Below are 13,057 nucleotides of genomic sequence, written 5' to 3'. Positions count from 1 at the left end.
TGGCCAAAACTAATAATTCTGCAGCTCATTTTGTGCTGATATCTAACATATAGACTGAACAGTTTTCATGCCAAAACAATGATTTTGTGTTTACCCAGAATTACATCATGCGCAGCTGAAACTCTCCATTGAAAACAATGCTGATGAAATTTCTTTGGGGCTTGTAACTCATTGGAACAGGTCAAGATTTTGCGCTTTAGTGCTTACTGGCTTTTTTTTTTTTCTTTTTTTTTTCTTTTTTGTTGCCAAGAGTTAGATGAAATAATAATTATAGTAATAAGAACTTTTTTATACAGCACTTTTCAAAACAAAGTTACCAAGTTTTTTAACATTGTTAAAGCAGGATTAAATCATTTCAGGACTGAGGCACTAATAACTGATACCACTCTCATCTCACTAAATATGAAGCAGCAGCCAGCTAACTTAGCTTAGCACAAAGACTGGAAACAAAGGGAAACAGCTAGCGTTTTAATCCAAACAACAACCCAAACTGTAAAAACTTACACTTGGGGTGCCAGGTAAGCAGATGAGCTTACTAGCCTTCAGCTAATAACCCACCATAAAATTGAAGCTAGGTGGATTTTTCTGCCTTTGGACAGAACCTTTTCCTCCATTTTTATTCTTTGTGATAAGCAAAGTTAACCATGCCAACGCTAGCTTCACGATTACTATAAAGACACAAGAGTATTAATCTTCTCAACTAACTCTTAGCAAGAAAGTGAATACAGTGAATTCTCATATAAAAACAGGTATTATAAGAATATCAGAGACTGAGTGGGATGAAATTAACTGAAGCCTGCTGCAACAGCTCCCTTGGTAAATTCAGTATAACACACATTTCCACAGCATTAATTCCAAGTGGTATCCATCATGGCAGAGTTAGTGCTGTGGAAATGGACTGTAGACTGACTTTATCAAGACAAAAGGTGAACATGGAGGAAATTTCGAGTGTCAAACTTTTGCTTTAAGCCAGGGTAAACGACTATTAGAGTAAAAGAGTCTAAAATAAAATGTGGAACTGTTTTCATTTTGCTGTTGTCAGGAAAAAAAACCAGCATTTCTCCAATCTGTTTATTCATGTACTGTAACATACATGCCCGGGGATGAGATTAGCATGTTTAGTATTAGATTGGTATGTATTTATGCGGTTCTTGTGCATTTTGTGTGTAAGAATGTAACCCAGCATAAACAACCAAATCTTCTTGGCATCTACTCTAAACTGCATTGCTTGGTCATGAAGCATCATGAACAAAAGCTCACTGACTTAATAAAGAAGATTTTAGCAGACAGCCACTGCCCCTGACACAAACTTATATTCAACAATTAACAGCTGATGTGAGAGCTGGTTGACTTGCTGAAAATACAACTAATTCTAATAATAATGATAAGAATATGTAACTAGATTAGAAAGTAGAACTAATTCCAAGGAACAACTAAAACTAATGTGCTACAAAATGAATGGTGAGGGTTAGTTTTAAACATGTCCAGTGGTGGCGTTGGGGTTTGTTTCATCAAAGAATAAACAGCTCAGCATGCGGCGGTGTGGTGGATGAGGTAACAAAGATAATGGAGGGAAGTCTGAAGCTGTGTCTCTCTGTGCCGCACCCTTTCTAAAGAAGGCACTATGGGTGCTTCGCCATCTCAACGACCAAGATTCAGCAATGCAACCCCTGTCTCAGAACGTGAAGTTATAGCTGTCTGGTGTTTGGTTTCTGAGAGTCATAAACGGGATCAGTTCATTCAAATTAATGCTGGCGGCTTGTTGTTCCACTGCTGAGCGTTTTATTCTCCTTGGAGGGCCACTGCTCAAAGTATCATGGCCTTTACACTGTGCACCACAGCACACATGTATTTCTGACTCATACCACTCCAGAGGCAGCGCATCTGTCACAACTCCCAACGAGTGGATCCACCTCATTTCCTCCTCCACGCTTAGTTTTGACCTTAAATCACGAGCCGCGGTGCAGAGTGGCGGGGGACTGTGACTGATCACAGGCCGAGGCTGACTAGAGGTAGAGGTAGCTGACCCAGTAGACTATGTTGAAGAGCAAGAAGGAGGTGGGGAAGAAAACGCGGGAGTAGGAATCCAGCTCGCGGATGTTGACGTGGACCCGTCCTTTCTTCCAGCCGCCTTCTTTACACTCCTCGTAGCAGCAGAAGAAGCTCGTGCAGTCTTTCCCGTCCAGGCACTCGTACAAGCAATTGTCTTCGTAGTCGTGCCAGAATAGGGAGTTGCCCATGGGCATCATGGGCTGAGGGTTGTGAGCCATGTTGAAAGATGAGTAGGCCTGTATGGGACGACAGAGAGAGAGCGTTACGGTGGAGGAATTGACTGAGGAATTGACTTAGCAGACCTGTCAAGCTTTGATTTTCTCAATATGTTCAAGTGGTGGTCATGGATGGGACTCAGCATTTAAAGGTGCAATGTGTAACTATTGAACACCTTTCAAAGGTCTCTCCAACCGCTAACTGCTGCTCACTATGCTCTTTTCTGTCACTATCATTGGCTGTAGCTACTAGCTGCTGGTAGCTAGTTTGCTCAGTTAGCTGTGCACCATGGGCTGACTTGAGTCTGCCCAAGAGCTACATAGTATATATTGCTCCTTACAAAAGGAGGGTGCTCACTGGTTAAGCCTTTCCCACACCTAAAACACATTAACTTATTTAGCTTGCTCTTGAAATGCAGAAGGCCTTGTCTGCTGGGCTGTATTCTCTTCCAGTGAAGCTGCAGTGGAGAAAGCGTGCCATTTCTAGTGGATTACATTCTGTGTGATTGATCATTAGTGCAAATTGGCAAGTCCTCAAAGGCACAAAGCTCTGACACATATTTATTGATGTTTCAGATTGCTGAGAAAACTCCATCACACTCCATTATTGATGGAATGGACACATCTCAGAGTGATGCACCGGTCTCTGCGGTTGTCCAGTGATCAGCTGGCATAAAAAGGTACACAACCAGACATCTAAACAGGCTTTTGAAAAGGTTTTTAAAATTCAAATTTGCTCTTATAATTGGATTTTTTAATCAAATAAACCACAATTCTTCTGTTTAAACGTATCTAATGTTAAGATAATGCAAAAGTAAAACTAATAACGTTAAGAAACGTAGAAACACTTAATAGCAATAATCATTGTTATTCATTATTTTTCTCCTTTTTATAGTCACATAATGCTGCTGTAGCCTGAATTTTTAGACTGGAATGCTGAATAAGTGCCTCCTGAGAAAATTCATTACGTGACTTCCTCCCTGATGTTTATGAAATCGTGTTGGACAACCTAATTGGGGTAAAATCTTCACACATTCTTCCAGTCCTCTACTCTTAAAGGAAGAGTGGGAGGCGAGAGGGGGAGAGACAGTCGAGTCAGATGTGTCTTGTGGAGTAAGAGAAATGACTGAGTGGGCGGCACAAAGGGGCCACACGGAATGGGGGGAGGGAAATATGAGGCTTCCCCACAGACGGACAGACGAGGCCAAAATACAGCGGAGCTCCAGAAATGCAGAGGAGGGGACTGAATGTAACACAACTTAATTGTTCAGCCCAGGCTGACAGTCTTTTTAGCCCTGAGACACATTCAGCAGAACTCCTCTACACTGGGAGGAAATAATGAAGAGGGAGGGGAGCTGGAGAGAGGGAAATGACAGCAGTGGTGGCTGACTCAGTCTTAGTAGATGTGCGCTGCCGCCATTAAAGCGTTCGCGGCAGGTGCAGCCTTGAGAACGCCCACGCAGAGCATTAACTCTCGAACCAGAGCGACGGCGAGAAATGCTTTCAGCTGCACGTGTTCGGAAAGACGCACATGTCAGATGCCGGAGACATTGTGCATGTATGTTGACACCCTATGGATACAATCAATATGAGTTTCTGAAGGCTGATATTATTAGACTGAAGACACAACGAGCCAGCATTCAAATACTTTTTCGATGTTATGTCATTTTCATTGAAAACACTTAGATCATCATCTGACACCAAGACTTCAGCTTGAACCAGGCCCGGACACAGAGGAGCAGCTTCACAAGTCCTGACATGTCAACACACACATGCACAGTCATGTTTCCATCACAGTGCACAGGTGCCCAGGGGTCTTGAGGGCCCCCGGTGTTGCTATGGCACCCATGAACCTCGAGTCCTACAACTAATGTGGTGTTTGTCTGCAAGGTCTTCATTTCAGTTTGCTCAAGGAACCACCTCAGTAACAAGGTTGATCATATTTTGCATGCCGGTTTCCAGTGATCATTTTCAGTGCTGTTGTGATATACTGTACACGGACAGATTATAAGATTATGGGTCCCAGGACACAGACATGAAAAGGCCCCTTGCCCCTCTAGCATAGAAGCAAGAAACCCAGACTGCTTGCCATTTATTTCTCATTGTGGTTGTTTGTGCGTCTCTTTGTAGTCATTTTGAGACTCTTTGTGGCTGTTTTGAGCCTTCTTTGTCATTTTGTGTCTCTTCATAGTTGTTTTATTGACTTTCCACATTCAATGTTAACAATCACTTAAAACACAGGGCCGATCAGCCATTGATCATGTGAAGGCACCACTGAGAGTATCTACCAAAAATAATAAAAAATGCATACTTAACTGGCTGTTTTATGCAGCAACACTCAAAGGAGAAGCTTTGCAGCAGTGGAGGTGGATGTTAAGATAAATAAAAGGCATTCATATGCAGCATTACTCACACATTCACCACAGGCTTACCATTCTCTGCGTCTTGGGAGGAGGCCTGCGTACACTGTAGGAGTAGTAGTTGAGCATGGCATACTCGATCATGGCGGCGAAGACGAATAGGAAGCAGACGGTGACAAACAGGTCCATGGCTGTTACGTAGGACACTCTTGGAAGCGAGTTCCTGGCCACTGTGCTCAGGGTGGTCATGGTCAACACTGTGGTGATACCTGGGAAGGTAATACAAGGGTGAGGAATGCAACAGCAAGAGAATTCACTGTCTCTAAATGACGAATAGCTGGTCAGCATTGGGATGACCCATGTGGAAGTCAGTGATTATATAACATGTGGGCAGAGGTTTATTAATCACCATTAATAATGCATCTGGGGTATTCTGGGTAGATGTCCCCATTCGTGCATCAATCCTGTCCTCTATGAAATAGCTGCAGTGGGGATTTGTTTGGAGTGTGGTGAAGCAGAATAGTTCAAATGGTCAAATAATTAAAATTTTCTTTCTTTTATTCATATCTCTTTTCTCTTCATGTCAGAAATCGATTTGCGGGTTAAGATCCTCTATTATACAGTGGAGCCGCATCAGAATTAAGAGGCAAAGCCTGACACATCCTCATGACTCAAACATGACTTGTCTCTGAAGTGGCTCAAGCAGTGCAGCCATAATTCAGCAAGCAGGCCATAAAAAGATGGCCTTTTATTCCTGTGTATCTGTGATGGTAAAGAATTCAGCAAAGTTTTACTGTCTTAGCCCCACTGGAAACTTTCCAGACATTACATCGATAGAAATTTAACTTTTCTACCATTTAAATTATAATATTATAATTTCATAATATTGTTTGTCTGGTAAAACAGTCCTCAGAGCCTTTTCGATCTTGAAGTCACTGATGAGTAGTCACATTTCAGACTCAAGACCACTCAGCTGGGGCTGGACAACAGCTGTGCTTACAATTAAAAAAAACAGCTAACGGCTGATTTCCGGGTCAGTGCTTAGGGTTGGTCTGCAGGAAGTGATTTGAAGTCTATGTAATTTATCCAAAAGTGACCTAAGTAAGGTTGTATGTGAGTGCGCGTGTGTATGCATACCCATGTTTGCATGCGCACGCTCAAATTGTTTTGCTATATTTTCAGGACAAGCTGCAAGTTAACTCAAAATTGAATAAGTGGAAGTGCTTCTTGGAGGAGAGGAAGAGTTAAGCTACTAAGAGACTATTTGATACAGAAAACAAGTCAAACTGCGATGCTACCGCCTGAGAAATGTAGTTAAACTTGGAACACTGCTATGTGTAGCGGCACACTGCCCCACACTGACTGACGCCTATGTTACTGCAGGTTCTAGTGTCCTGAAGATGAGACCCTGATGAGATGTTGCACAAGTCAATAGTCCCACCCAGATATAAGCAATGTATGCTGAGAGTGACTTGGTGCTTTTTCTGGGCGCTGACAGACTTTCATCAAGAGCTGGAGACCGGCTCAGTCAGATCATTATATTATTAATACAGTGGGAAGGATGTCTGTAACTCTTGAAAGGATTTAAAATGCCTGCATTTCTTTGAATGTACACACCATTAGCTGTGAATTTGTCGGGTCAATTCAGGATATCTAAATTTCAGTCTGAGTCTGAATACCTGCTCATGCATGTGAGTTATTGAGAGATGGCAGAGTGTCTCTTTTTTCACTTATCAGGATAAAATGTACTGAGAGCAGCATGTGAGATTTAAGGAACCAATCGTTTATATAGAATGTAAAAGCTTTTTTCTGGAAAATAACTAAAAAACTATCGTCATTAAATGTATGCAGAGGAATACAAAAATGCAGTATTTCTTCTGAAAGGTAAAGGACACTGATGGTAAATTCTCAGAGGTAAAAATACAAATTTCAACGTGAACTTAAGTTTAACTTTAACTGAATGTAACTCATTTTCTACAGAACTGAAACCTCACAGTCATTTATTTAATCTCATTTCTTTATTCACGGGTTAACTGACTGATGATGCTCAGAATCACATCATCAGATGAGCTCTGCAGTCCTTCCTCCTGCACTTTCCACTCAAGTGAACAGCATCTCTTCTTCTTTTTGGACTTTTTGTCTAACATCTTCTGCGTGGACTCCGGTTCATTTTGCATGGTGCTTTCTTTCTGAGTCCACTCCTCTTTCCTTTGCAGAGCTGACTCAAGTGAGGTTTCCTCCTCCTCTGCTCTTTTCACTGCAGCCACAGTCTTGGTGTTCTCATTTTGTTGCTGCTCCAGCTGTGCAAGGTAGGAGGCTTCAGTGTTCTTAACTTCCTCTTCCAAGTCCAGGGCCTTCATCTTAGTCTTTAAGGGCTTCACTGGTTCACAGGTTGGCTTTGAGCTCCTGAATCTGACAGCGGAAAGCTTCTTGGTCCTCCAGGTCGTTTTGGGCCTTTAGAGGCTGCTGCTGGAGTTCCTCTGAGCTCTCTTCAAGCTGTTCAGTGTGCTTTTGCTGCTTTGTGCCGCACTGGTTCTTTGAGACAGTCTTCCTCTCATTGTCAGGTCTCTGCTCTTCAAGGTCTGTCTTCGCTGCGAGGCCTTTATACTCTGGGCTGGATCCACTTACACTGCTCTGCAGCAGGGCTGCTGTTTTGCTGCTGCAGCTTCTTGTTGGCGTCTTCCAGCTCAAATCTGAGCTCATGATTCTCCTCCTCATAAAACCTGGCCTCAATGCTGCGAACCCATTTCAGTCTGTCTTTGAGCTCTTCAATGGTTCTCTCAGCTGCTGCAGTAGAGTACTTGTAATTATTCTCAACTTCTTGCATTGAGATCATCATGTTTTGATACCAAGACTGTGCAAAGTCCCAGGTGTTTCCTCTACCACCATCCAGCTCTGTGTTGTGCTGGTTCTCCATGTTTCTTTTTTTTTTTTTTTGTCAGCTCTTGTTTTATGTTGCGTCTGTTGTGGCAGCAAAATCTCGACTGAACAAACTGAATTTTCCAGCTCCAGTTTAAAACCTCAGCATACAGTACGCATCGAGCTGTGATGATTCAGACTGTGTGGATGCAGCCTATTGTTTTGTTGTTGTTTTTTTTAAATTTTAAGATATTTTTTTGCATTGTATGCTTAATTACTCATATGAAGGTCAACTGCAGTTACAAAAGCAGCTTTGAAATCAATTTCAGACATTTCTTCATCAGCAACAAAGTGAGCCCTGGTTTATGCCTCACTGTTTTATTTTTGAAACTTCTGCAACGATCAGGGTTCCTGTATTTGTCGTCCTACAACTCGTTTCCAGCCACAAGTGGTTGCATAAGAGGCCCTGACTGAAGATATCAATATGATTTCTATGAGCAACAACAGATGACAAACATGGCTGCCATGAACTAAAAAACTTTGCACAGGACAGGCCTTATCAGGAAAATGGCCATAACTCATTAACATTTGTTCAGTCGTCATAAATTCAAACATTTACCTTGAGCAGAATTTCACTACGTTAGTTGTGAATGCTCTGGGGGCAAGTGCCATGTTGAGCCGTGCAAGATGGGTTGGCCTATCACATATTTGCTCATAATTCAAGATGGCTTTGAACGATCTGGATTAAACTCAGAGGAGTCATCCTGCACTGTCTCCTGAACATTCACACCGCGTTTTGTTTAAATCTGATGAAGGGGGGACAAATGGAGGTGCTGCTATTGAAATGCTGCAGGCTTTGTGACAATGAAGAAGGTGATTGGTCTCACTCCATCTTTAACCAGAGTTAAACGAGCTGGAGTGACTCTGCTTGGTTTTGTGAAGCCTGAATTCTGTCTCTTCCTTCTGTTTAATGCAAAATTTGTTGAATTTTGTTAAATGGAGTATACTTACTCAAAATCACACTGGGTCAAAAGTATGGAGCTTATCACTTTGAGTGTCTATCTCATATTCAGTTGAAGCCAGTTTGACTTTATTTCAGCCTCACAGGTCCACATCAATAAAACACTTTTTACTGGCTTTCATTATTTTTTATTATTATCACTATTATTTCGATCGAGCATCACTTTTCATCTATTTATTTCCTTTCCTGGCAGGAGTCGGCCTGTATACTTATGTGACAGAGAAAACTAGGCATTATTCACCACTGAGATCTATTCTGGACTTCTCGGTGCTGACAGCCACGTCCTGACCTATGTACAGACTGTGGTCATTAGTCAGCCTCTGCAGACGTGACGCTCTCATCACTCCACTTGTCTTTTAATGACAGTGATGAATGATGTAAGTGAGCCCATACTGCTTCAGACTTCAGTCTGACCACTGTTGTGAAAACTTGCATTTAAATGAAAATGTCTCAAAGCCAGGTTGAGAGAGTCGTGCCAATCACCTGTCAGGTACTCGTACGTGATTGCTGCGACCGGTGAGTTCGAACTTCGGGTGGGAGCTAACCTTTTCTGAAATAGCTGTAAAATTGTGAAAGCGATAATAATTACCTGTCACACTGGTACATAACTATTCTAATTGGAGCTAACTTTTAATTGTGTCTCATTGTGTCATCAGTGCCATTGTTTGAGAAATTACTCCCCGCGGCGTCTTAAAGGAGAATATTGTGTTCTCTTGGTGAAATGAAATCAATTCTTTCAAAGAGAGATGAACCCTGTGACATTAATGCCCACTGGGGGCATCGATATCTGCTGCTGTGACACGCACATCATTCTCGTCAGCTCGCCGTCTCTCCCTCTCATCCTCTCCTCTTTCTCTTCGTGTCGCGCCTCACCCCTCCTCTGCCTCTCCGTCCCTTCCTCCCTCTTCTCTGTCTCTTTCATCCTCATCTCCCACATGTCTTTCATGGCAGAGTGTGCCACTGTTTTCGCCCGTGGTTTCCATAGAGACGAGCTGCTCCCGTCTATTTCAAGCTACCTCCTCTGGTCTAGTGCTCGTCTAGACTTTCTCTTTTCCCCCGCTCATTAGATTTGAGCGCCAAACTAGGTAAATGAACAACTCTCTGCTTCTAATACCTTAAACCTTACGATTTGCTCGAATCCCAGCGTACTGTAAACTGTGTGATCTCTGGAAAACAGCAAGTGCATCGACCTCACCGCTACCCACCGGCTCCCAGTTTGGGCTGCTGTTTCAAATCAAGGTCACGAGTTTTCTCTGCGTAGTTTAATTCAGTCTGTGGGAATTGTCGCTACATGATGCCATAGCAACTGTGTGACTCCTACCTGTGCAGGCGATCTGCACAACACAAAGTCTCACATCCCCACGAAACAAGCCATCGCGCCGGAGTGAGGAAAGCTCCAGCACATATGCCCGTGCAAGGCAAATATGCTGCAGTGCCAAACAGTCTCGATGGTGTGATCGCAGCATCCCATATTCTGTTTTCAAACATTCAAATATACAAAATGCGATTTTTGAAGATGTGATATCTGCTATGAAACAGTGTCATTCATGTGTAGATGGGATGTTGCCACAGTATGTTAACAAACATCAGATGTTGACTTTTGGTGTGTGTCCAGGGGTAAACCAGGTGGAACAGACCGCTGCTTGTGCACACAGAGCGTCTATAAATAGTACTGAGGGGTACCAGTCAGGGATCAGTGGTCAGGTCACAAGACTGCTTGGTTTTTATTTTGACTCCAGACTTAATCTGCTCTAAGATCAGTATTTTTTTCTACTTCAGCTAAAAAGCTAGATCACTGAATGCTGGCTTTGTCAGTATTCAAGCTGCAGTTTGTAGCTTTCCACCTGTTTGCACTCAGTGTTTCTGAAGCTGTTTTGCCTCATTTTGGCTGGTCTCAGTCCTCTGAATTGCCACACAACATCTCTGATTTGTTCAGTGATTCTTAAAGGTCTGGTGTCATGCCCATTGACAAGTGTTTCCTCCAGCTGGATGAACAGGCGACCAATCAGAGTTTTCTTGATGGGATGAAGAATGGGGGCGTCTGGACTGTTTTTTTTTTGTTTTTTTTTGCGTCTGGACTGTTACAGTCTACCAGCTCTTTTCCTGCTGCCACTCTCTCCCTCACATGCTCAGCCAGCACCCTTCACCACTCAGCCACGCCCACCTGCCCAGTCACCTCAGCACACACCTGAGACTCATCTGCAATCAGTGCAGTGCTGTGCAGCTCTCCCACTCTCACCCTTTGCCAGGTTGTTCTTTGCCCTCAAACAAGACTCTCCAGCAATTATCTTTGGACTGCCTTCTCACTATCAACCCTGCCTGCCTCTGACTTTGTCTTCTCTTCGGCCCTCTGGTAATTAACTCAGCCTTTTGTACTTGTTTATTACCTTGCCCCTCCTGAATCTGTTACTGAGTGGGACTGCAAATTGTTTGACTTGCCTCAGACTCAGATATTCAGGTAGCGCTGCTCTTGGGTCCTAACCTTACCTGCTACATTAAACAACAGTGAGTTATCACTCAGCTAAGTTTATCTTATTCCACTGTTGGTTAAATGCTGTTCCACTGAGCAACAGTTGGTGGCGGTCACATGCCCAGAATTGTAGCAATGCGTCAACAAAGAGTGCTAGCAAGTAAACATGGATGTAAACAAGGCAGGACTTAGAGAAAAACCTCTCTCTTCATGTGTTTTATGAAGAAGGAAACACATTGAGCACAGAGGTCAGCGCTCAATGACACACACATGCATTCTGATTGCTTACGAGGAGCTCTAAGAAAAGTTCACAATGGAGATGTGGATGATGAGGCAAGGTGTGGAATGAACCTTCCATTGAATGACCATGTGTTAACTACAGCAGATATGGCCCATAATCCCCTTTGCTCCCTGTCATAAATAAAGATTAGACATCACAGCAGCCCCCGATAACAGTGAATGCACATGTTCTGGCAAAGTAGGCTAATGTGAAGTTGAAATTATGCAGTGAGAATAGTTGAAGTGGAATAAAAGTGGGTACTGTTTGCAAAAGTGCAGGCGTGCCTGTTTTGAGCTGCGAAGCACTCCAGCAGATTTTCCAGCACATCAACACAAAGTAAAATGCAGTGAACATAGGAGCTGACAGTCTCCTCAGCGAGAGCTTGTTTGTTTATGGTGATTATGCTGATGTTTTCAAATTAATGTGCTCGTGATTGAGGTTAAAATGCTACACAAGGCAGCTTCAATCTAATCTGATTAAAGGTGTTCCGCGCACGCCGCAGAGGCCTTGACTTAAAGCCGCATCTCCAGTGCATGTAATTAGTCAGATGGCTCTACATGAGTCCCATCTGACCAGGGGGATACTTGGTACTAAACAGCCTGCAGCCACTCTGCTCTCCCCTGTAATTTATTTTCTCAGCCATCTATTTTCTGGTGGTCAGCTTGATAACAATAGAGCATGATACATGAGGCAAATTTAAGGGCAAAAAACGTCCTTGCATTGATGCTTTAATTACAGTATAAGAGCTTCTTTTTGCTGTGAAACGTCTGAGCACATTTGTGACCTTGTGGCTTACTTTATTTCATTTTGTTGGAAATAGTGACGGCTGTCATTTGATCCTCTCACGTGTCAGAAACAAACAGCTCGAGGTGAAAAACCTAGTTGTTCATATAGAGCACAGCATCTGATTTAGCTTCCCAGATCTCCTCGTAGCACAGTCTGAAGGCCTGATGTTTCTGCGCTATCGCCTGTCTTTAACTCACTGCCTTCTAGGTAGAGTTCCCACAAGGAACGTTGTCAGCTCTTACAACCAAGCTGACATATCACCATTGACAGCCGTTTGTGTGAATGACGGCTCTCACAGGGAAACCTTGGGTGTTTAAATTTTACCCCCACCACACCCATATCATGAGAAATGAGCTTCTTTTTTTGCCAGTGCATGCTGCTAGCCAGGGCCCAATGTTTGAGATGAATAAATAGTAACTGAACAGGAGGTTTTTTGGGCTTGGGAGCAATTTCTTTGCTTTTAAATAGTTCAAGAGAAAACTAGATGACTGACTGTTCTCCCAAGAAAAATGACAACATGTTTACATTCAAGTAGCCCTCTGCCACAACATGTTGGACTTTATCTTCTCCTTGAAAGACATCTTGCTTGCAAACCAAATATATCAGCATTGCTAAATTTAGAGAAAATCAGCTTTTTGTATTTGGGGTGAACTGGTCCTTTCAGTGAACTAGTGCGACACTATGTGATATTGTATTGACTCCAGCGCAGCAGTTCTTTTACCCTCTTCAGCTCTATGTTCTCAATTTATACCTTGGGGTGGATTTAATTCCCCCCCCCCCCCCCCCGTATTTCTGTCAAGATCCATCAGAGCTGCAGAGATTGAGGTCTAACGGGAATCAACCTGAGCTCAGCTCTCTTACTTCCAGCCTGCTGCTTTTCAACGTCCTGCCGCTGAAGAGGTGGCATCTGAGTGACAGCTCTTTGGAAACACCACCTGGAACATGTTAACAGCTTGTCAATGCACACTGTCTTGAGGGGTGGGGTGGAGGCAGTGGCATCGCCTGCCTTTTTCT

At 43.1% G+C, this 13,057-nt stretch overlaps 1 protein-coding gene across 1 annotated transcript in view; it reads right to left on the bottom strand.

Annotated features, from left to right (window-relative positions):
- Positions 1–241: 241 nt before the first annotated feature.
- LOC143316115 (gamma-aminobutyric acid receptor subunit gamma-3-like) overlaps positions 242–13,057 on the bottom strand; it is an 81,903-nt gene continuing 69,087 nt past the window's right edge. The window contains exons 9-10 of the mRNA XM_076723842.1: positions 4,700–4,896; positions 242–2,288 (exon numbers count right to left, since the gene is read on the bottom strand). Coding sequence (XP_076579957.1) covers positions 2,007–2,288; positions 4,700–4,896 — 479 coding nt within the window. The 3' untranslated portion in view covers positions 242–2,006. The remainder of the gene's footprint in view (positions 2,289–4,699; positions 4,897–13,057) is intronic.

Source organism: Chaetodon auriga, chromosome 23 (assembly GCF_051107435.1).
Source record: "Chaetodon auriga isolate fChaAug3 chromosome 23, fChaAug3.hap1, whole genome shotgun sequence".
Lineage (NCBI taxonomy): Eukaryota > Metazoa > Chordata > Actinopteri > Chaetodontiformes > Chaetodontidae > Chaetodon > Chaetodon auriga.
This window is presented reverse-complemented; position numbering and strand designations above follow the sequence as displayed.